At 36.0% G+C, this 24,761-nt stretch overlaps 1 protein-coding gene across 2 annotated transcripts; it reads right to left on the bottom strand.

The window, feature by feature from the left end:
- Positions 1-10,836: 10,836 nt before the first annotated feature.
- On the bottom strand, positions 10,837-15,741 carry LOC132191723 (histone-lysine N-methyltransferase, H3 lysine-9 specific SUVH1-like). 2 transcript variants are annotated; one of them, XM_059606817.1, is made up of 4 exons: positions 15,643-15,741; positions 12,981-15,278; positions 11,673-11,735; positions 10,837-11,170 (listed from the first exon to the last, which is right to left on the bottom strand). In XM_059606817.1, the coding sequence occupies exon 2, from the start codon at positions 15,063-15,065 to the stop codon at positions 13,044-13,046; it is 2,022 nt and encodes a 673-aa protein (XP_059462800.1). In that variant the 5' UTR covers positions 15,066-15,278; positions 15,643-15,741; the 3' UTR covers positions 10,837-11,170; positions 11,673-11,735; positions 12,981-13,043. The 2 variants fall into 2 exon arrangements, with proteins under 2 accessions (XP_059462800.1, XP_059462799.1); XM_059606816.1 differs by lacking the exon at positions 11,673-11,735.
- Positions 15,742-24,761: the final 9,020 nt, after the last annotated feature.

The raw sequence follows: 24,761 nt of genomic DNA, 5'->3' as shown, positions 1-24,761 counted from the left end.
ATTTTGGCATAGTAACCGTCCAAATTAGGAAAATACTATTTCACAATGAATTGTAGTATTTTGAATTATATTTGTAGTGCTGCTTGAATCACTTCAATCCGATATTTGAGCGGAAAGTTATGGTCAAAATATTGAGACGTGTGCAGAATTTGAATTTGAATCCAATCTGAAATCTTACCATTCTGATCTTTAATCCGATTTGACATTTTCTTGGATTTGATTAAACTTAACCACATCATCTAAGTCTTTTCAAATTATGTTTTCTTCCAAACTTTGCATTTTTTCCTTTAAAGCTGCAGTTTTTCATTGACCCACAAAACATTAAAAACACAAAACTAACACAAAATATTAAATAACGACACAACTAAAGGACTAACTAATGTAAATAAAGGGGTCCAAGTATGCAATATTTTGCACTTATCAAACACCCCCAAACTTACATTTTGCTAGTCCCTTAGCAAAACAAAATGAAAAATATAATGAAAGCAAGAAACATAAATCCTCTTTCGTGGGAGAGACAATTGTATTTAGCATATGCAACAAGCGTTTTAAACCCCTAGGCATACCTAGTGGACGAGTGAAGTCGCTTGAGGGCTTAACAGAAATGATGCCCACAAACATTGTAGCACTATGTTGTTAACAAGAAAGAAGTTTCACATAAACCATGGTTCTTATTCATGAGCAAGTTTAAAAAGACAAACACCATCATAACAGTCAAAAGGAAATCCAAAATCACTTTAGTCATAAATGGACAAATTAGACCTCATATGTTCTGAAAAGTGTAAAGTGTAATTAACATACAATCATGAAGCTTTCAGCTAAAACTCAAGACAAGTTCCATAAAATTTGTAAAATTCTCTGTCAAATGAAACAACCAAGGCAAGATACGCATTTTTTGTTATTGTTTTTTTTTTTTTTATAGGCTCTACAATGTCTAACTCCCTTAAGCTTTCTAATTGACCCATGTATCAAGTGTTAGGCCAATGACTCCCATGCCAGGCGGCTTTAGGGCACGAGATGTAGAACATCCCTAAAGGCTTATTAACTTTAGTCAAAAAGGCTACGAAGTCAGATTAGCCGTATCATAAATCAACACTAAACTTCACATCTTTTGACGCGAACACTCAATACTTAATGAGACAAGAGGTCCGATTACTCAGCGAAAAACTCAACATGATCTTTCTTTTTTTTTTCTTTTTTTTTATAATTTTTTTCTTCTTCTTTTATATATATATATATAAGCCAATGGTTATTCATCAATAGGTCATCCGCAAATCTCAAAGAGAATAAGCTTAAGTTCAAACATCATACCTCACAGAAAACATGATAATGTGCTCATAAAAATTTATCTCAAAACAAATAAAATCTCTTTTACCCAAAAATAAGTTAAAGGACTCAAACTCCTAATGACATAATGATGTGTTCAACCCTTTAAGCAAGCTAATGAAATGCAAATCACAGTTACAGTTTAACTCAAACTTGACAACAACATAACACACTTTTTTCTTATTTTTCAAATTTTTTAACACAAAATGACAAATAAAAATAAACAAATAAGAACAAAAATAAATAGACAAAGTGTTTTTCCATACCCCCAAACTTGAATTACACATTGCCCTCAATGAGTAGTATAAAATACATTACCAGAAGTAAGGAAATCTCAAGGTGTGAAAAAGTGGCAGGGCATCCTCCAAACTCAAACACCAAAACGCTTGTCAACAAAAACTAAAAGCAAAATTTTTTTTTATACAAACAAAAATCAAAAGATTAATTGCTGTTAGAAACAAAAACAAATAAAAATAACATGTAATGAAAAAGGAAAGAAAGAATTTGTGGAGTGAAGTGCAAAAAATAAACTGGAGGAGAAAACTTTACAGCGCTTCCCCCTATCATGTGGATGTCCAACCAATCCCTTCCACACTTTCTTCTTCAAAACTTCATACCCCTCTGGAAGGATGTTTCGCCATCTTATATAGAATTGCTTGCTTCGAAGGATCTTCTTAGGAAAGCAGTTCCTAAATTTGAGACATTCAGGCGATGAAGCTTTGGGCTCTTGTTGTGTCTCAAGAGGGACAGTGATGCAGGCAGGAGCTTCAGTACTCGATTCCATGTCATTGGGTAGATGATGATCTATTGGTGGCTCACTGTTCTCATGGTGCTCAATTTGCTCCTCTTTCACTTCCTCCTCTTTGTTATCCACAATTTCCTCACTCTCAAGTATGATGGTGACTTGGGCATGCTCATGATAAGAATTTTTGGAATCATCCTCATCAATCATGTAGTGCCTTTCAGCCATCAGGTAACTTTGAAGCTCTTCTTCCTCTATTCTGTTTAAGTCAGCAACTAGATGACCTATTTCTGAATGGTGTAATTCATCAAATTGGTGAGCATAATTTCCTGCAGCCTGAGCTGATCTTGAGAAATCGGATTGGTTGCTCCAATCCGGGTTATAACAATTGAAATTTGAATCAAACCTCGGGCTGGAGAAACTGGTGTTCATTTGTTCATATGAAAAGTTAGATCTAGCTGCTCTGATTTGGTCTAATTTGTCCCATAAGTCATTGAGCTCAGCTCGTAGATCTGGACAATTGTTTTCCTCATGATAAGGATTGAAACAATATGAACAAGGTTTAAGTGGGTTAAAATTTTTAGGGTAGTTGGTAGGAGCTGGTGTCCTATAACTAGGAGAGGCATTAAAATCATTAAAATGAAAATTCACGCTTCCCCCTCACTTTTTAGCATGTAGATATCCCACATAAAACATTAACCTTTTTTTTTTTTTAATAACCTTTTCTTATCCAATCTAATCTTTAATCCACTTTAACCATTTCTAGGATTTGGTTAAACTTAACCACATCATCTAGGTCTTCTCAAAGTATACTTTCTTCTAAACTTTGCATTTTTTTCCTTTAAACTTGTAGTTTTTCTTTATTGACCTACAAAACATTAAAAACACAAAACTAACACAAAATATTAAATAACAACACAGCTAAAGGATTAACTAATGTAAATAAAAGGGTCCAAGCATGCAATATTTCGTACTTATCAGTCATGCTCAGGTATACACCTCCTAATGATCTGATCGGAACAATACTTGAACAGGTGAGGATCATCCCAAAAAAAGTTCTTCACCATGGACAAAAATCTGGACCTATCTTCTCGCCCCCACTACTGAGGCAGTTGACCGATGACGAGATAGTTCACTATGTCAGCAAACCATGGTGCAGGATTATGAGCAATGTGCATCAATTGCTCATTAGGAAAAGTCTCTGAAATGCAGCCGGCGTCCTCTGTGTAATCCAGAGTCAATCTAGACAAATGATCTGCCACCACATTTTTGAAATCCTTCTTGTCCCGAATTTCTATGTCGAACTCCTGAAGTAACAAAATCCATCGGATCAGATGAGATTTAGCATATTTTTTGGAAAAAAAAAAAAAAAAAAAAAAAGATACTTCAATGTTGTGTGATCCGAAAAGATGATGACTTTAGATCCTAGCAAATAGGATCTAAACTTATATAACGCGAAATTGACTGCCAACAACTCTTTCTCCATGGTGGAGTAATTGAGTTGTGAATCGTTTAGAGTCCTGCTCACATAGTAAAAAACATGGGGGAGTCTATCAACACGCTGCCCCAAAACAGCTCCAACGGTATAATCCGATACGTAACACATAATCTCAAAAGGTACACCCCAGTTGGGTGGCTAAATAAAGGGTGTGGACGTCAAAATGCTCTTGAGGTCCCCAAATGCTCTCTTGCAATCCTCATCGAATACAAATGGGGCATCCTTCACCAACAACTTGCATAAGGGCCTGGCAATCTTGCTAAAGTCCTGGATAAACTGCCTTGCATGGCCCAGAAAAGAGAGAACCTCCTTCACTGTATGTGGGGGTGGAAGGTTGGAAATCAGATCCACCTTTGCTTTGTCAACCTCAATCCCCCTCTGAGATATAACGTGCCCCAATACAATACCTTGCTTGACCATAAAATGGCACTTCTCCCAATTGAGCACCAGGTTCTTCTCCTTGCACCGTACTAATACCAAAGTTAGGCGGTGCAAACACTCATCAAAGGATGAACCAAAGACAAAGAAGTCATCCATGTAAATCTCCAAGAAACGCTCTACCATGTCAAAAAAAATATTGATCATGTACCATTAAAAAATGGCGGGTGCGTTGTATAACCCAAAGGGCATGTGACGGCAGGCGAAAGTCCCAAAAGGACAGGTAAACGTCATCTTCTCCTGATCTTTGGGGTCCACAGGGACCTGGTTATATCCAGAATAACCATTCAAGAAACAATAGTATTCATGCCCAGCCAAGCGCTCCACCATTTGATCAGTAAATGGAAGCGGGAAATGATCCTTTCTGGTGGCAGCATTCAACTTCCGGTAGTCTATGCATACTCTCCATCCTGATTGACCTCGAGTTGGGACCAATACGTCATCCTTGTTCTTCACTACCGTCAATCCAGCCCGCTTAGGCACAACATGAATCAGGCTCACCCACTTGCTATCAAAGATTGGATAAATGATCCTTGCATCCAACAACTTTATCACTTCAGTCCTCACAACCTCTTACATAGCTGGGTTGAGCCTCCTCTGTGGCTCCCTCGATGGCTTGGCATTCTCCTCCAAATGTATCTTATGCATTACCACCGAGGGACTGACCCCCTTGATATCCTCAATAGTCCAGCCAATAACCTCTAACAATTTCTCCTCTTGAGCATCAACCAAATCTGAAGCTATAATCACAAGCAAAGAATTTGCTAGACCTAGGAACTTATACTTGAGAGTGTCCGGTAGAGGTTTAAGTTCCTTCTTTGAGGGATCAGGTACTGTTGTCTCCTCCTTCTCACTGCTCACCAGAGGAGCAGTCTCCAAAATCGCATCTGCTTGCTCAAGCAATTTGTCCAAGTCCAAATCCTCTCCGAACTAAGCAAAGCATGCTTCCAAGGGGTCCTCTATGCTTGATTCTTCAACAACCTCCACAATGATCTCCTCTATCAAGCATACCTGTTGCACTTCCTCATATTCCAATGGTTGCTTTCTAATATGGAAAATATTCAGCTCCATTGTCATATTCCTGAAGGAAATCTTCATTACCCCCGTCCTACAATTGATTAGGGCCTTAGCCATAGCTAGAAATGGTCGCCCTAAGATCACCGGTATTTGACTCCCCACACTCGGAACCGGCTCTGTGTCAAGCACAATAAAATCCATAGGGAAATAAAACTTATCCACCTTAATCAAGACATCCTCTACTATTCCCCGTGGAACCTTCACTGGCCTGTCGACTAATTGCGGTGTCATGGATGTGGGCCTCAACTCTCCTAGTCCCAACTGCACATAAACTGAGTAGGGCAACAAATTTACACTTGCCCTAAGATCCAATAATGCCCTCTCAATTTGGCTAACTCCTATCATGCAAGAAATAGTGGGACACCCAGGGTCCTTGTACTTGAGGGGCAACTTGCATTGCAGGATTGAACTAGCATGCTCGGTCAGGAATGCCTTCTTCGGAACATTCGTCTTCCTCTTCACTATAATCAAATCCTTCAAGAACTTGGCATATGAAGGTACTTGTTGGATGGCGTCCAAAAATGGGATGTTGATTTGAACCTGCTTGAACACCTCCAGAATGTCCTCAAACTTCCCTCCCATTCTTGGGTGCTTGCAACCTTTCAAGGTAAAGTGCTTTCGGCACAAATGACCTAGGAGGGTCCTTACTAATGGGTGTGGCTGTAGATGGCACGGCTTCTCTCTTCTCTTTGTTGCCACTCTTTCACCTTCTTGCCCCGCAGGGTCTTCTTCTTGCTCAACCACTTGATTGTCCACTTGCCTCCCTGACCTCAGTGTGACAATCGCTTGTACATGTTCTTGCCCGTGTGCAAGACTTGAGGAATTTCCAACCATATATTGTCCTTTTGGGTTGGGCACTGGCTGACTAGGTAACTTCCCCTTTTCTCTCTCACCCACGTGATTGGCTATTTGTCCAATCTGACTCTCCATCTTCACAATTGCTTGGGTGTTAACCATGGTGGCATTCTTCACTCCATCTATCTCTTGGGTGTTTGCCATGGCAGAGTTTTTAAGCTCTTGTATGGTCTGGCTATTCGATTGTATGAATGCCTTCATTATTTCTTCCAGCAATGATTGTGATGAACATGCAAAAGGTTGTGCTAGTTGAGCTGAACGACCATGATTCTGAGCATGTGGGGGAAATCCTTAGTTCATTGGTTGGCTTTGCTTCCATGAGAAATTAGGGTGGTTTCACCACCCTGGATTGTATGTCTCCGAATAGGGTCCACTCGCTTGCTTCCTAAAGTTGTTGAAAGTGTTCACTTGTTCCATGGAGCACTCGGCAAAAGCCAATGAAAATGGACAATTCTGTGCTAAGTGCATAGGATTAGCATAGATTGAATAGCCATCAACATTGAATGTGTTGGCAGCATTTATGGACTGACCCACTGCAAGAGCTTCAACCTTCTTGGTTAGGACATCTATCTTTATCCTCAAAGCAGTGTCCTCCTTAACCTCATACATGCCACCTTTCTTGGGAATACGGGCAAATTTATCCCGACAACTTAAAAAATCCCACTGCTGTGAGCTGTCGAACAACTTGTCCAATGCCTTATATGCTTCATCCCCATTCAAACTTAAGAATGCCCCCCCATTCATTGACTCGATCATACTACGGTTGGATTGGATCAATCCTTGGTAGAAAAATTGAACGAGTCTCCACTTCCTCATATCCATGTGGAGGGCATCTTATCAACAACTCCTTAAATCTTTCCCAACTCTCCAAAAATTTCTCGTCCTCCTCCTAAGTGAAGGAACTTATTTCCTTTCTGCATTCATTGACCTTTGACATTGGGAAAAACTTGTTATAAAACTTGCTTAACAAGCTTTCCCAAGATGTAATGGATCCAGGCGTGTTGGAATCCAACCATGCCCTAGCTTTCTCGTGCAAAGAGAAAAGAAATAGTCTAAGGTGGACAGACTCCTCGGAAAAATTTTGAAATTTGAAAGTGACACATATGTCCTTGAATTTCTTTACATGACCGTAAGGATTTTCAAGTTCTAGGCCATGGAATGATGGTAGGAGTTGGATGATATGTGGCTTCAAATCAAAATGAGTAGCATTGGTTGGTGGCAACACTATACACGAGTGGGAGTTAGTCGCAATAGGTGCAAACAACTCCCTAAGTGATGTAGTGAAGTCCACGTTCCAAGCTCTTGCTTGCTCGAGATTCCCAACTCTAGCATCCTCATATTCAACCCTAGGTTGCTCCACATTCTGGGGTATATCGTCTCGTTGGTCTCCCATTTCACTTCTATTCTCACTCTCAACAGGTGCTCTCTGAGTTCTCCTAAGAGTTCTATCAATGTCGGGATCTAAGGGTATCATAGGTGCAATAAATGAGATGAAAACATGCAGGAGCACCTTTGGGCATTTTGTGGAGGATATTCAGGTGGGCTTAATGACTATGGGAAATTCATGTGTCTCACATACTTCAGGGGATGCAAATTATGCTACTCATGAGTTAGCACAAAATGCCATCAAGCATGTCATAGATTATTTTAGGAGGGAAGAAATTCCACCATGTATCTATGGTATTGTAAGGAGAGAGGAAGTCATTCCATCTCCATGATTGTTTTGTCACTAAGGTTTTTTTGAGTAAGAATCCTAACTTATCAAAAAAAAAAAAAAAATTGTCAAATAAACACAATGTCTTTTAATCCTATAAAAAAAAATGCTCCTTGAAGACTTGGACTCTGATAATGAGTTGGAATTACTTACCGCAATTGTTTGGCCACGTAAACATTTCAATAGAGAGGGAGGATCCATTTCACGACGTGGTTCTATTCCAGGAAATACCTTTATTTATCGTGATTCACTGCAAGGCCACCAAAGGCTTTTTCTAGATTAATTTACTGATTCACTAGTATGTCCTCCAAAAGTATTTCGAAGAAGGTTTCAAATGCATCATCCTCTTTTTCTTCATATTCTCTTTGTGGTAGAAGATTACAGCTCATACTTTATCCAAACAAGAAATTGTGCTAGAACCGAGAGTTTTTTTTCCCCTCAAAAGGTGACTGCCGCATTTAGAATGCTCGCTTATTCCAACAATTATTTAAGGTCTCCAAACGTCAATGATGTTGCTAGATTGTTAGAAGTTGGCGAAAGACATGATTTTCCAGGAATGTTGGGGAGCATTGATTGCATGCACTAGAAATGGAAATTGCCTAACTGTGTGGAAAGGTATGTTTTCTGGTCATTTTCATGAACCTACAATGATTTTGGAAGCAGTAGCTTCACGAGATCTATGGATATGGCATGCATTTTTTGGGTTATCGAGTTCTCATAATGACATTAATGTATTAGAACGATCTTCTGTGTTTTATGAGCTCGTTAAAGGGCATGCTCCTCCAACTAATTACTCAATCAATGGTAATAACTGCACAATAGGATACTATCTTGCTGATGGTATATGTCTGCAGTGGTCAACATTTGTAAAGACAATTTCTTGTCCAAAAGGGAAAAAGGCCAAACAATTTGCTGCAACTCAATAGTCAATAAGAAAGGACGTGGAACGTGCATTTGGAGTGCTTCAAGCACGATTTGCAATCATTTGTGGACCTACATGTGATTGGAGCCGTGAAACGCTCAAATATATAATGAAAGCATGCATAATAATGCATAACATGATCATTGAAAATGAGCGAAATACTAATGATGCTTTTGACTTTGAATATGAACAACTCTTGTACAAGTTTCTCACAAGCATACCCCTAAATTGGTTGAGTTCCTCAAAGGCATTTGAGAATTAGAGACAGTCAAATTCATTCTCAACTGCAATCCGACCTGGTGGAACACTTGTGGCAATTGCATGACCAATCTTAAGAATTATTAGTTATATTGCATATATTTGTTTTTGTTATTAATTTTAAGAATTAGTACCTGCATGTGAGATGAATGTTCCTCATATATGTTTATTTTTGTTTTATGAATGATTTATATATATATGTGTTTGTTTTTCCCTTTAATTAAAGTGTTGGCAATAATATAATAAAAAAATGAGAAATAATATTTTAAAGCAAGTAGAGAATGGAATAAAAAATTTGTTAAGAGTGTGTAGTTAAAAAACAATAGTTAAAGTAAAGAGTTGTACTTCTTCACTAGGTAAAATACCCAATGCTACTGGAAATGGTCTTATAAATTAACCATTAGATTTATAAACGTATGTGAACCCCCACATAAGTCAATGATGGAGTCCACAAATTTAATGGTTGATCTATTGAATTTATAAAATAATATAAGTCAAATATGAAAAACTTATTGATCCCTATCATTTTTCTTCGTAAACAAAACTTGACAATAATAGCTACTTGAAAAAGCCTGATTGACTATACGTGTGTGTGTATATATATATATATATATATATATATATATATAGAGAGAGAGAGAGAGAGAGAGAGAGAGAGAAAGAAAGGTTCATATACCTCCCTCAAACTATCACTTAATTGATAATATCACCGTAAACCCTAAATTGTGACAATGTACTTTGAATTTACCAAAAATTGCAATATCCCCCCTAATAACGAAAATACACTAAAAAAAAAATTAAAAAAAAAAAGTAAAAAAAAAAACTAAAAATAAAATAAAATAATAATTGTACATCACAAACCCACAAACCGTTCATGTTTTGACTGCTTATTTCAGCTCTTGCATGCCAAATATTTTGAATCACAAACTTGCAACCAAACATGCTTGAGCCCACCGTCAGTACGAGAATAAATTTCCCATCTCCTATTACTTTACTTCACCATTAGTTACCTCTATTAGTTTGATTCTAATCCCTCTTGCAGAGGGATAAACTCAACCAAAATCATTTGAGATTGCGTTAAAAATAGAGTTTTTGTTTATAGAAAACGGAGTTTTGAGTGTTTTTTTTAGAGCAAACTCAAAAGGTACTACACAACTACTGCATCAGTGCAGGTACTCTAATAAATTCTGCATCAGCAGAAAGTAGGGCGGTTGTAAAGACTGAAAGCTGCACATGGCTCTCAAATGAATAATTAAATGGTTCCCCTCCATATTAAGCTCTATATGTCCCCCATTTGATACAAGCTGTACAATCACATACATAGAACTGAATCCTTCATTTTAAATATGAATAATCTTTTTTAATGCATCTCCACCCTACCATACTACTACTTTCAAATCCAAGGGCTCATGTACAAGTCTTGCGTAATACTTAAGGAACACTTATTCATCACTGGTATGCACCATTCTAGAAAAACACTATCTTTTTTTCTACAATTTATTTAGCTCGTTATCTTTTTCAACCAATATTTACTTAAGAGTCGGAGGGATTCCTGATGGATCCTGATGAAAAAAATTTGTGATTGACTACCCTTCTTCTATATACATAGGTTCTCTCTATTCAGAATTTGACTTGGCGAGCAACTAATTCTTCATATATTATTCCAACTATTATAGTAGACTAGAGAGGCTAAACTCCTTAATCCAAAACTCTCCACTCCTACAAAGTGCACCCAAAATCCCCTTCCCCTTGTAAAGGTAAAGAAAGACAATTATTTAGTCACAAAGTCTATGTTAATTGTTGTTCCATGGAAGAGTTCAAATCAAAATTAAGAAAGCAGGCTTTTATCCTGAAGTTTCATGTATGGATGATCTGCTACCGTCTCATATGCCCCAACATCATCTGCTAATCAAAGAGATTAAGAGGTGGTTCTATCCATAGAGGTTTTTGGTTCTTAAAGGTTTCAGAAATGCAGCTGAAATATAGTTTATCAGTAACATCAGAAGAGCTTAAATATGCTGAATCTTAATTATGTATCAGAAGTGCACTTCCCAAAAATGGAAAGCTAGTTTCACTAAAGATTAAAAGAGAAGAGATGGATAACACTAAACTATATTACACAAAACCTGTGTCTCATAAAGTTCCATACTACAACTTGCAAATATTACTACATACAGATCTGAGAAGAGGTCTTCGGTGAACCAATTCACTTACAAGATAAGTAGGAAAATTTGGCATTCTTGGATGCCAGTCAAAAGTAGTTCTTAAGGTAATGTGCCCAAGTCACCTTGAAGTTCCCAAGTCACCTTGAAGTTCTTTCTTGCTGTAAACTACAGGCACCTAGGAAAAGAACAAGATACAGCACAATGGTAAGAAAATAATTTCGGCAAGCCAAAACACTCAGCAATTTCATATTGCAGACCCATTAATTTTATAAGATACCTATAATTATTATGTATACTATGTCACACTTTTATTACCAAACAAGTAGAGAGGTATACTACCATGATACAACAAATTTTGTCCACTAAACATTTTTTTTTTTTTTTTTCATTTGGGATAGTAGCTATACCAACATATCTCTTATGCAAACACAGTATTTAGAGGTAGCTTGCTTATAGTGCTAGATTTAAATTCTGAATACAGATATTGCAGCCAAGGGTGGAACAGGATTAGTGAATGTAAAAGCCAAAGTCTTAGATTACACCTGCTAATGTCAGGCACTTTTCTATTTGTACTCACCTAAGAGAGAAACATATAAATTTGAGCAAAAGGAAATACCAAGCAAACCTTAACCGTTAAAAATTTAATCTTCAAACATAAATAAAGGAGCAAACTTAACTGTGTATACAGCTTGACATATCCATCAAACCCTCTCGAATCTGTGTGCCACACCCCTAAACGCCTAAAGTACAATCACAAAGAATCAAACTAATCTACAATAAAGACTTCATTATCAGTGACAACTTCTTTTGGTAAAAGAATAAGTTGTTAGACGTCTTGAAAACATATTAGTTTATTAGTCAGCCAAACTACAACCCAGAATTACACAAACATTTAGAAGAGAAAACATACAGTGGACAAAAATGGGAAGTTGAAATTAAGTGCAATAACTCTACACAGCTGATATAGATGAACAACAGAATAACCAAACCCCCCCTCTCTGCTTTTTCCCAAAAAAAGAGAATCCTAGAAACCGCTTAGCATGAGAGAGGGAGAGGGGGGCAGAGAGAGAGAGAACAAAATGATATCACAAACTATAAGATATTGAACAGCATAAAATATACACCATTTTTTACAGATGCTAAAAAACAATGAAAACATTAGAACTCTGTGAAAAATGAAGATATGACCACTTTTGCATACACTTAGGCACAAAACAACCCCCATCCTTCCCCGACAGCCTGCATACAGAAAAATGCACAGAGCAGAGCCGGTGACTTTTCTAGTCAGAACACAAAATTAAATGAAAATTATACTTAACATTTCAATTTTAGGTTCATCTAATACAATAAATTTCTCTCATTATTGCATCCTTTTAAAAGCCGTAAGCTATTTTCTATTGTTATCTTTCAGATTGAAATGGATAAATTTCCACTATTTATTACTGCAATAATTGTATAAAAATAAAATGTTTTTGTTGCTTGATTCAATTGAAATTTGAAAAATAGTTCACAAAAATTTGAAAAATAGTGATAATAGTAGTACTAATCAAGAACATTAAATATTTCGCTTAGTGGTATACTTTATGTGACTCCAGCTCAGGATGAAAATGCCCATGCATGGTTTATGCATTCTGCCTGCTTGCAACTCCAACTGGTTGTGTCTCAGGTCATTCAAGAAGGTCCTGACTTCTAGACATGCCTCTGCAGCCATGCTTCAGACATCTTTAAGAACATTGGACATTACTAGTCTAAGAAAAGGTTACAGAGAATTGACATTTCCTCACAATAATATTTGTAGACACCCTAACACCTGCCATATGCTAGAATGTAATAATACCTTTCATGGTGAATGTTCCAATACTTGCATAAATTCACTAATGTTTTGGGCATTTGAAATCATTCAATAGGAAAAGAAAATACAATAAATGGAAACATCTTATTGATGGTAAGCAAGGAATTCAATTAGGACACTGGAAACCTCTAACCTTTTTTAGAAGATTAAGTTAGCAAGGACCATCTTCATTGACAGATGCCTATTGATATAAACATTAGTGAAAATAACCTCTGCACTTTATCGACCCACAAAGGCATTTTTTTTTCCTCAGGTCTGCTTTGTCATGCGGAACTATCCCATAATCATATGTCAACTCTGTCATAGGAGGAATGTGTCTGACCGCATGAAAAGCAATATGGAGGTCCAATTCATTTTTATTTTCACGTAAAATTGGCTGCCAGAATACATTTGGAGAGCAGCTGTGATTCATAAAACGAGCTACATTCCCAATGCCTTTTGCACTTATAATTAAAGGATGCGGAATCTTCGGAGTCTCATTGGAATCACCAGGCATCTCCAAAATCTGATAAATGCGGGTTGCATCAAAAATGCAATCATCATCATTTTCACTTCCAAGCTTCTCTACCTCATAGTCAGCTAGAACTTCACCTGCATATTCACATATAAAAGCTCCAGCACGGATAGGATCCCAAGACCTTAGACCCCAACCTTTATCCTTAGTTTTAAACACTTCCAGGCGAACTCGCAGACCACCTTGTGATACTCGGTTCCTGCAATTAGGAGGGCACTGACAGGAAGGACCACACTCATATATCAAGGACTTTTGGTTGACAAGAACTGCATTTGGATTATATGGGAGATAACCACCATTTTTTTTAATGCAAGGGCAGTTGGGATCTCCAGGACGACATCCATTCATGCAAATACAGCCAGTAGAGGGTTCCATAGGATTTCCTGGTTTTGAATTCTTCAGAGTAGGAAAATAAGTGAAATAAGCAGGGCCCTTCTCATCATCAACATCATTTACAAGAGACACAGGTAAATTTTCTGCCCCCAAAGAAAGATCTGGCAATATAAGCCCAACCCTAGCATTAATTGCTTCCTTCCATTGCTTAATCAATTTCCAAATCATGAATGCTTCAGGCTGGCCAGGTAACCTGACAAGTTTGTACTTAAATATATTGCAACCTGACTTTCCTTTCTCCACCCACGACTCCTGGATTTTGTAAAGACCATCATAGACATATACCTTTCCAGTTGTATATGCTACATCCTTAAAACCCCGAATCACCCTAACCTCATTACCTCGATGCAAGCTTTTCTCCAAAGCAAGATTACCTCTTTCAAGCTTCTGATCACTTATTTCCTTACCTTTCCGGTAATAATTCCCACCTTGGCCACTATAAATCAAGACATCCCCATCCTCCATGTTGTCCTCATATCCTCCGGATGAAACAATGCTGACTGCTATGGGGTCGTCATCTTGACTAATTTTAAGACTCATGTAATCAATTCCAGCCATACATGGAGCATGCAATCCAATCAAGCACAACTCCATCCTGAAAAAGAAAATATCCCCAACTTCAACACCAGCCACAGCTCCAATTCTCCTCCTCATATTTGTCCGGATCTTTTTATTCATCAAAATATTACCTACTCTTAAATCAGGTCGTCTTGTAACTCCTGGAATTGCTTCCTTCGATTCTTCAATTTGAGTCACCTTTCTTCGGAGAAAATCATACATCATGAGTATGTATGCAACTAACTCCTTGTCCCCATTGGCTTGTTGGACCATGTCAAATGTGGTGAGATTAGATGATGCGAGAACATTTTCAACCACTGATTCTATGTCAGCATCAGCCAAGGCAATATCAATGTGCCGGCCAGCCTTAGTCTTCTTCAGGGACTTAATACTACTTTTCGGCCTCTTTGGCTTACTCGTATCTCCATTGGCCTCTGCCGCATGCTGGGTGGATGGAGTCCTAATTGTAGTGATTGGGACTGCAGTAGATATTGGGTTGGTGAAAGTAAAGTGTGCATTTTGATTGGGTACAGCAGCTGGGTTTCCTGGCGAACCAAAGGGGTAAAATGGGGCAACCCCAGGTGGGAAAGGACCAGATGGTGGTGCAAAACCGAATGGGGCACCATCATGGGTATTTGGAAATGAAGAAGAATTAGGTGCTGATGGGAATACAGGAAGAAGACACCGCAAGGGCCTCACGTCCAGTACCCTAGACTTATCAAGTGAGCCAGAAACAGGAGTAGAGTTTTCCATGAAAACACTTTACGGGCAACACAAGCACCAGCTTCCCTAATTACCAATTTCTTCTCTTCTTTCCAACAGCAGTCAAACCACATCCGACACAAATCTACTTGTAACTAAAGCAACAGCAAGCAACATTTTCTTAAAACGAAAGCATAAACATTTCAGCAACAGAATACGTTACAGAAGAAGCAGAAAATCTTCAGATGCAAACTCCAGTACTTCCTGCGACATGCAAGGCAGAAATGAAGTCAGATAGAGAAGCAAAACTGAAAAGAAACCCAAAATCTAAGCATAAACCCTGAAAGTAAGAGAGAGTTTTAGCACAAAGAGAGCATAGCATGTAAGCTTAGTTGAAGTGAACATGCAAGTTATTAGAATGATAATCAAAACCCCAAATTTCTGTTCATTTTGTCTCGCTCAGTTTCCCGACAACCAAACAGAGGGGAAAGAAAAAATACCCAACAAGTGGTATATATATGAAATCAGAAATAGTTAAAATTCATTTCAAAGAGATATGTGGAAGATGCTAACACAAATCGGAGGCAAAAATGGGTGAAACATAAGACAGATCGAAAACAGTTTGCACCTGAAATGGGATTTGCCGACATGGGAGAAAGAGTTGAGCTTCTTATTACAAGGATTTTTCCTTTCCCAAACCCATTTAAACTCAAAAGCTCTCTTTTTGTTTTCGACCCGTTGGAACAATAAATTTTTAGTACTCACGTGGCGGCGTTTTATTAGAAAGCTTATGGAATATGTTTGGTTTCAGATGCAGGAAATCTTTACATGTGTTCCCTACCTACCTTGCCTGCCGCTTTAAGCAGCCAGGTCTGAAAACCTATTTATTTATTTATTTTTGAGTAAATATATCATAAGTTTTTGACTTAGTTCCTCAAAATTAAAAACTCCTTAAATTTTCTTTTTCGACAATTTACTTAGTGGGTCAATCGAAATGTCAATAAATTCCCTATCGTGTAATTTTTTTAACAATCGCATCATTTCACCTCATTAAAATATTAATTTTTTATTAATTTAATTTTAAAATTTAGACCTAAAAATAAAAGAAATTTTAAAAAAAATTGAAGGAGTGGCCAGGAGTGGCCGGCCACCTCCCAACCCCTATGGGGTGGCTTGCGGCCACCCCTGGGATGGCTCGCGGCCACCCCTTCAATTATTATTATTTTTTTTATTTGTAGATTTAAATTTTAAAATTAAATTAATAAAAAAATTAATATTTTAATGAGGTGAAATTGTGCATTTTGATTGGAACTAACGGCAGTTAAAAAAATTTGACGGTAGGGAGTTTATTGACATTTCGATTGACCAGGAAGTAAATTGTCGAAGAAAAAACAATTAAAAAAAAAATAACACTAGGGAGTTTTTAATTTTGGCAGGTTAACTCAGGGACTTATGATATATTTACCATTTTATTTTATTTATCAACATCGTGTTGTGATTAGGGCTTCAAATAAACCGAAACGTTTAAGTTGTGTCAATTCGATTAAATTTCGGTTTATTTAATAAATAGAGGAAAGAGTTTTCCTCCAAACTGGGTTTGAGGAACGTCCTTCAACCTAATTTATAAAAATGACATGTATTATTTTTTTTAATAACATATGAGATGCACATAAGTTTTTAATATTATTTGTGTCCCTACTATTAAAATAAACATGTGCATCTCACATGTTCAAATTACACATGTCATTTTTATATACTGAGTTGGAGGAAGTTCATCCAACCGAGTTTGGAGGAAAACTTTGTCCATAAATAGGTTGAACTCTGAATAATCATAATTATTTGATATTATTTGATATTGTCCGATGTTGAATTAGAGTCTATTAAAGGGTATATCTTTGAAGATTTTATAGTTCAACAAATAGTTAGATTCTATCTTTATTAGAGTCGTCCAAGTCAAGACCTAATTGGTCTATTATGTAATCAATAATATATTGTTTCTCTATTTATGAAATGTTTGGGTGTGAGTCTGAGATGACTAAAAGTGTGTTTAATACTTAAAAAGCCTGTTTGAAGAAAAAAAATACTCATTTGGTAAAAACAAATTGAAAGCGTTTTTAAGGGTTCAAAAAGCCTAAAAATAGCTAAAACGCACTTTTGACAAAAACTTAAAAATTAAGCTTTTGCCAAATAATGCCTTTTGATTTAAAAACTCTATTTTTCAAACGCAATCTCAAGCATGCTCTTAAAATGGTACTATCAATAACAAAGTATGAATTGATTATTATTTGAAAATACTGTTTATTGTGTTTTGGAGGTCAAAGCTCCCTTAAAATAGCCATTGGAGATCACGACTCTCTTGAAATAGCCGATTTATCATTCCCTGTGTTTTGTTATTAGTTGGTTCGCATCAAACTCAAATATTAAAAACCTGTTGAATTCAAATAAATACGACGTAGCTCGTATATATATATATATATACACACACATATGATAGCTATTGGGGATTATGCCCCGAATTTCAGTGATTTCATATCCATGATAACATTTTATATGTTTTATTCACTGATTAAATTATTTTGAGTATATGACTTATGAAACGTTTTTTACATGCCTATTACCAATAGTTCATCATGCATGTGGAAGGTTCTAAGGATATCATTGAATATGGCTATGGGTGTGAGTAACGTGGTTATCACACAAGGTCTTAGTTCATAATCCTTGTATCCTTAAAGATATTAAGTTCGCAGTCGGTAAATGGAACTAGGGCGATTTTATTTTTAGTAAGACTGTCACACATCAAATCTTAATGATCTACCTTGATCAAGTGAAGCAGAGTCTTAAGATTGATGTGTAGGTGCTAAGACCCTAAGGCACTGAACGGACTAATGAATTGTCTTTTCATAAAGATATTGTCTATTAAGAAAAAACAATAACTCCTTAATAGACTGTTTTTAGACTTTGATTCTAAATTCTAAAGAAATTATGGACTTATATATTCAATGTAGATTACTTAGATGTATCAAAGAGTGAGACCTATCATCGGTTGAACCAACCTCAATACATTGGGTAATCACATGAAACATTGTGAAAATGCATTTTCCTAGAAGGAATCCAAATCATTTGTCAGTAGGCAAAGAGATAAAAAAAATTTCATTGAGATAAATTTTATGAATATTATTCTCAAAACTCTGGCAAGAACATTTTGGTTAGCATACCAAAATATATATGTGATTTTCACATTATGAGAATAACATAAGGTCAGTGACTGAAGGATAAAGAGGTAGAGAATTAAGTGACAATATCCTTAGCCTTAATTCTGCTACGTAATATTTCATGGAGGAATCACAAGTCAACGTTAAGTAAGTCAAATGGATTAATTGTTTAATCAAAATATTTATTGGAACGCAGTCGCAATTATTTAGTGGAATTAATTGTGATTAAAATATTATCGCGTAACAAATGTCTGGGACATAATCACGGAAATATTTAAGCCAATAATTATTTTTTCCTTTAGGTCCATCACCAAGCTGATGTAAGTTAACCATATTAAGGCTTCCTTATTTATTAGGCTAAGTGTTTTATTTATTTAAAATATGGGCTAGAAAGTATGTATGAGATTGGGCTTGGCATAAAGTCTATAGGTCTAAAAGAGCATGGGGCGAATAAGGCTAGAGAATTCTTCCCTAGCCCTATGCGTTGGACAGAGAAAAGAAGGCCTAAGATTAAATCACAAGCCTAGCTCCCTAAGCAAGGAGCTGCATGGCTGTCTCCCATGCTAAGCATATAAATAGAGAAGAGCTTGAGGCTCTTAAATCATCACATCAAGTTCTTTTGATACACAGTTTTAAAAAACACTTTGAAAATTATTAGTTCTTGTGTTAACTTACAAAGAACAAAAGTTTAAAGATTTAAAGTGTCAAACAAGAGCCCACACTCTCAGGGTTATAATCAGTTGTTGGTGAGAAGATCTAAAAGTCTCAATATTCTAGAGATCAATTGTGTTATTGGAGAAGAAGAATCAGCAAAAAGTTTTTGCTCATAGCCAAGGCGTGGCCGTAGATCTTCAAGTAAATAATCATTGTTCTTGATATTTGTTGAAATAGCAACTATTCTTCATAAAGTTTTCTTGGGCATGGGAATATGATTCTTTCCGCTGTGCAAGTTTTGATTTGCATACGTATTCCCAACAATTAGTAACAGAGCCAACTTAATTGAAAATCTGATGAAGAACAAAAACTCTTTTTCTTGTTTTTCTTGTTGAAATTTAGAATTTTTCCAAGGGTCTCCAAATATTGAAATATTTTTTTATAAACTAGAAGATGTTCTTGAATATGTTAAGATCTAAACTGGAAAATTTAAAATCGTTTGAAGTTCATTTGCTATTTTTAATTGAATTTGCAAATAGAACAAAGTTGCAGTTTTTCCTACAAGGTCTATAGAGATTACAATTTTTTTTGGTACATATAGGTAACTCATAAATTTTTTTTAAGACTTGGTCCTGCATGAAAAATTCGTGGTTGACACGATGGTTCAAACGGATCTTTGTTTCAAGTTATATCGACAAAGTTATAAGCCGTTGAACATTCGTTGGTGAATCTAGAAACAGAAATCTTGCAAGCGGTTTTGGGTTGTAAAAATCTGTTTTGTGTGATAATCAAAATTTATAGAAATTTGATTATAAAACATATTGTATACATGATACAATGTAATGTAGACATGAAAGAAAATTTTTACAAGTTTGATTTCATGGAGTTTGGCTATTCTTGAAAATTGTGTTTCAAGTTTATGTCAAAAGAACATGAAATTGAGTTTGGCTTTCTTAAGAATTCTTTAAATAGCAATAAATGTTTTTATTCATTTAAAATCATTTGGTTGCTTATGGGTTATTATGACGATTGAAAAATCATACAAAGATGGAGCCATGGTTGAAAAACCAAAATCACATAGAAAGCTAATTATGTGTTTGGCACGTAATTATGGCAATTCGACATATTAATCATGCATTTGATTCATGGATAAAATGTTGCATTGGTAACTATGGTTCAAGGTGAGATTTTCTTAACTTGGTTTTGTTAAGAAATAGACACTTCTAAGTGCAAAATATATTATCATTCAACTTTTAAAGAGAACAAGAGTGGGTTGAAAACCTTTCGAAATCGTTCTTGATTTTACAAAAAAATGGGTACTAGAACTTGTTATGGCATCTTTAAAACTGGTAACACTAGGAGAGTAGTAAGAACATTTAGGAAAGTATAAAAGAAGGATTAAGAAGTCATCTTAGAAGATAGCAAGAGTTCCACACCTCCTTCTCCAAGAACATTCACAAACCTCACAAACTCTCAAAAATCAACTAAGCAAGGTTTCTCTAGGGCAACAAAGGCTAAAATGAGGGTTAAGGTTTGTATGGGAAGTGGGTTTATATAGGGGAAAAAGTTGAGGGCACCGTAGGAGAAGTTCTAAAAAGGTGCGAGTGCTCGCGTACTGTAGCAGTGAGCACTCGTGTACTGTTCACTACAGATTAAAAATGCTCAGATGTACGATTCTGAAAAGGTCCGAGTGCTCGCGTACTGTAGTGGTGAGCGCTAATGTACTATTCACAAAAGATTAAAAATGTTTTTTAGGTGTACAATTGGGTAAAAACCATCAGTTAATAAAAAGTCAACGAGCACTCGATCTGGTCCCACACGAGCGCTCGTGTACTGTAGCAGGCGAGCGCTCATGTGGTCTCCCACGCAAGTGTTTGTGTATTGTAGCTTAGAAAGTCCAAAATTTTAAAAATGCCCATCCAGTTATCTCTAGTGACCCAAAGTCCAATTAACCCCATAACCAAGCTGTCTTAAGCCTAGTTAATTATTTTGGGTCATTATATTCTCCCCTCCTCATTAGAATTTCGTACTTGAAATTTGGTTTAGTAGTAAACAAGATCCTCCCGACGTATGATTTATGTCAGCTAAACATGTCTTCATTTTCGTAGTAACTTGGTAACTACTTTAATAACTGGTTGATAAGATGCATCGCATGACATGGTATACCGGTACATACAGAATAATGGCCATGAGCTTACTATATAGACTTGCTTCTATGGTCAAATGTGTGTGTGTTATTTGGGTCTTGGATCCAATGGTTGTTTCGTGACTAGCATAGCCATTGCCTAATGGTTGGTTACTACAAGACATACATCATTAATAGCGTGGGCCACCTGAGGTCAAACTTGGTTGGGCTGTTAGTGATGAATGATAGTGTACAATGGTTAAGGCACCGGCATTGTATTACAGGTCTCTCGGGATATTGCCAACCCTGCTGAGGAATTCAATAAAACAGGAACTAATCAAGTTAAGCATCACAATATGATTATCATAAAGGCACCAATATTGAAATATTAAATAAACATAATTAGGCTTTCGATCTAGCCCTAATAAAGTAATTAGTTACACATAGTTAAAATAAAACTAAAAAGTAAAGTGAAAGAAAGAACCAAAAACGACTCCTTGAAGTAGCCTCCAATTTCTCTTCCCAAGAGTTGTCTTTAATTGTGAGGCTTAGAGGTCTATTTATAGGCTTAGAAATACTCTGAAAATCCTAGAAACCCTAGTAAAATTGTAGGGTTTAGTCCTAGTGCAACTAGGACTTGAAAAACCCTAATTTGGAAGGAAAAAGAAGTCTGGCCGTAGCTATCTTTTCTCCAGCATGCGGGTGAGATCGATCGCAGCCCGTGTGCGCTCAATTGCACGTTTGCAATCGAGTCTCCTCTTGTGCGCAAGAGCGCATGCCTTGCTCGCTTGTTTGGACCTCTCTAGTAGTGTGCTCGAGCGCAGGTCCCCTGTGATTGATCACACTATCAGAACTTCTAGCTTTCCCAAATTTGCTCTTTAATGCTCAAACTTTCCAGAAGTGCTTCATTTTCTTCCAAAAACCTACAAAAACACATTAAAAAAAAAAAAAAAAAATAGTACAAACTAACAAAACTAAGGAATTAAAAAATATAAATTAAGAGCTAAAATATGAATATTTTAGCACTTATCAGCCGTAGAGGTGAATGCACCGGTGACGCGTAGATGAACAACGACAGTGGGCTGCCAACAACGATGGAAGGAAAAAGGGATGACAATCGGCTAAACGACTGGAGAAGCTATGGTGGATGGCACGCTAGCCGTGGATTGATCCGCCTGGATTGGATGGCTTGGGCTGAACTGAGTAGGCCCATGTATGGGCTGAAGAACTTCTCAACGTGCGTGAGAGCTTGTGTTTTTTTTTTTTTTTTTTGAAAGTTGCTAACCTTGGCAATCAGGCAAGGCATAGTGGACAACGTTGGCAGCACCTTTTTCTCAGGAAAAAGAAATATGATGATAATTAAATTGAACAATAAAAAGAAGAAAAATAATTGGAGTCCACAAGAAAGTGACTCTGATACCATGTTGAAATAATGATGATGCGGAAATTATAGAGGAAGCAATATAGAAAATAAACACAAAGAACTTTAAGGGTGGTTTGGTATTAGACACATACGTTCACCACTCGGAATACTCCTAAGGGTTACATTATCCTCATTAACTTTTTTTGTCTACAATACAAAGGTCTATATTTATAGGGTAGTGTCTAAATACACGTATAGTAATCAAATCCCAATATTTGATTACAATTAACCCATAAATAGAGAATATTTTATATCAACATAATTGTAGAATATACGAAAAATATAATATACTGTAATACACCTTAGGCCCATTTTCGATATTCTTTATTTTCCCTATTTCTTTTACACTGATTACACATAATCCACTTCGAGTCAATTTTTAGTCCAAGTTTCCAACTTTACTAAAATCCACTCGGTCCTAATTTGTGAAGGATCATGCTCTTGAAGATTCATATCATCGACACCCACTTCATAGATGTGTGATCTTCAGTAACATCTATTTCTCCTTTGAATTGACTTAAGCCAAAGTTTATTTCTATTAAATAGTTGCAGACTTCAATCCAAGTTCAACGAGTTAAGAGCATTCATTTTCGACTTAGCAAATGTTTAACTAATATTTAGCAAGAACACATTTTTCTATGTTAGCTACCCGCTTTTTCAAAGTTTCTATATCCGACTCAACATTTTAGCTATTAATTTTAAATGACCTAAGACTTGGTTCATTTTCAATTATTTCAAATCCTGTTTTAAACAACTATATCAAATGCATAAGAGACTGTTGTGGAGTTGCTTTTTGGAAGTCTACGGCTCTCTCCCTCCTTTTCTTCCTTAATTATCCTCCTCATGCTCTTCATTTTCTTCAACCACTTCATCATCCATTGCCTCTCTATGACCTCCACTCTCAACAACCCCAACCGTCGGTCCCTCTCGATCTCTCTCTTACATCTTTGTTGGATTTTTGGAAAGTTGTACTGTGGACAGACAATATATATGTTGTTTTGTTTAATGTTCTAGAAACCAAGGTTGCCTTGATTTATGTGTAGTTAGAATTAGAAGAATGAGAATTTTAGAGTTTAGAAGATGAGTCTCAAAGACTATAGCAAATAATAATATGGTGTTTTCAACTTTTTTTTTTTTTTTTTTAAATTTTTTGTGTTTACGCTGACATGTCATTCTCTTATTAAAAAGCTAAAAAAAACGTAATTTGTGGCGCGTCATCTTTCTTTCTATCGCGTTTTTGGCATAAAGAATTGAAGCTTTTGGAAGTGGCAAGTGGATTTTAAATTGAGGCTTGGAAGGCACATACTTATAAGTTGGACGTCACAAGTGAACTAATTTGGATGTATTTTATGTCTTAGAGTGAACGCAAGGCATCGTAAAAATACACTCCACGTTTTCTACTTTTGCCTTCTTAACTACTCTTTGCCTTCTTAATTAACTGCACATCATCAAAATGGCTTTAAATGGTATATTACCAAGGGAATGAATCTAAAGAGGATAAAAGAAAAATTATACGTTCTATTTTTAAAACATAACTTATTAATAAAAATTTAAAATACAAAAATAATTTTCACATTCATGTCATTAAACTAAAAATAAAAAACTCTTCCCAAAACACATTAACAAACATATAAACTTCCACTTTTATCTTCTCCTTATAACACCCACATTGCCCCATAACACCAAAAAAAAAAAAAAAAAATACTCGAGATTAATAAAATGGTTAAAGATTTGTTGGGCTGTTACAATACTCATCAAATTTAATTTGTCGAGCATTGTAGCTCAAAAATATGTAACTTATATTAATAAAAAACCTCAATATGTTTTTCTTTTTTCTTTCTAGGGAATAAGAAAAGTAAATACAGGAAAAATATTTTAAGTGGAGAGTAAAAGTAAATAGGTAAAATGCAAAGGTGCTTTAAGAAAATGAGTAGTTAAAAAAAAAAAAAAAAAAAAAATTAGAATCAGAATTAGCTTTAGCTTCTATAAGTGAGCTACAGCTATTCTCATTTCATTGTAGCATGCAAGAAATAAGAGCAGGTCAGCAACACCAAAATAAAGTAAAGGCTTGTTTGAGATTGTGTTTGAGAGGTCTAAAAGTGCTTTTATCACTCAAAATGTCAATTTGAAGAAAAAAGTACTCGTTTAGTAAAAAAATTAAAAGCGTTTTTAAGAGTTCAAAAAGTCTAAAAATAGCCAAAACGCACTTTTTAAAATTTGATAACCGTGTAAATAAAAATCTGATTATAAAACAAAATTCTAAAATATAAGAAAAAATTCACATATTTTTTCAAATTACCACTTAATTAACAATATTATCTAAACTTTTAATT

Source organism: Corylus avellana, chromosome ca9 (genome assembly GCF_901000735.1).
Source record: "Corylus avellana chromosome ca9, CavTom2PMs-1.0".
In the NCBI taxonomy this organism is placed as follows: Eukaryota; Viridiplantae; Streptophyta; class Magnoliopsida; order Fagales; family Betulaceae; genus Corylus; species Corylus avellana.
The sequence above is the reverse complement of the archived record's forward strand: the minus strand, read 5'-3'. Positions and strand labels throughout refer to the sequence as shown.

Bases quoted from the DNA above. Each gene is read 5' to 3' on its own strand.
- LOC132191723 (XM_059606817.1), bottom strand. From the start codon at position 15,065: ATGGAAAACTCTACTCCTGTTTCTGGCTCACTTGATAAGTCTAGGGTA.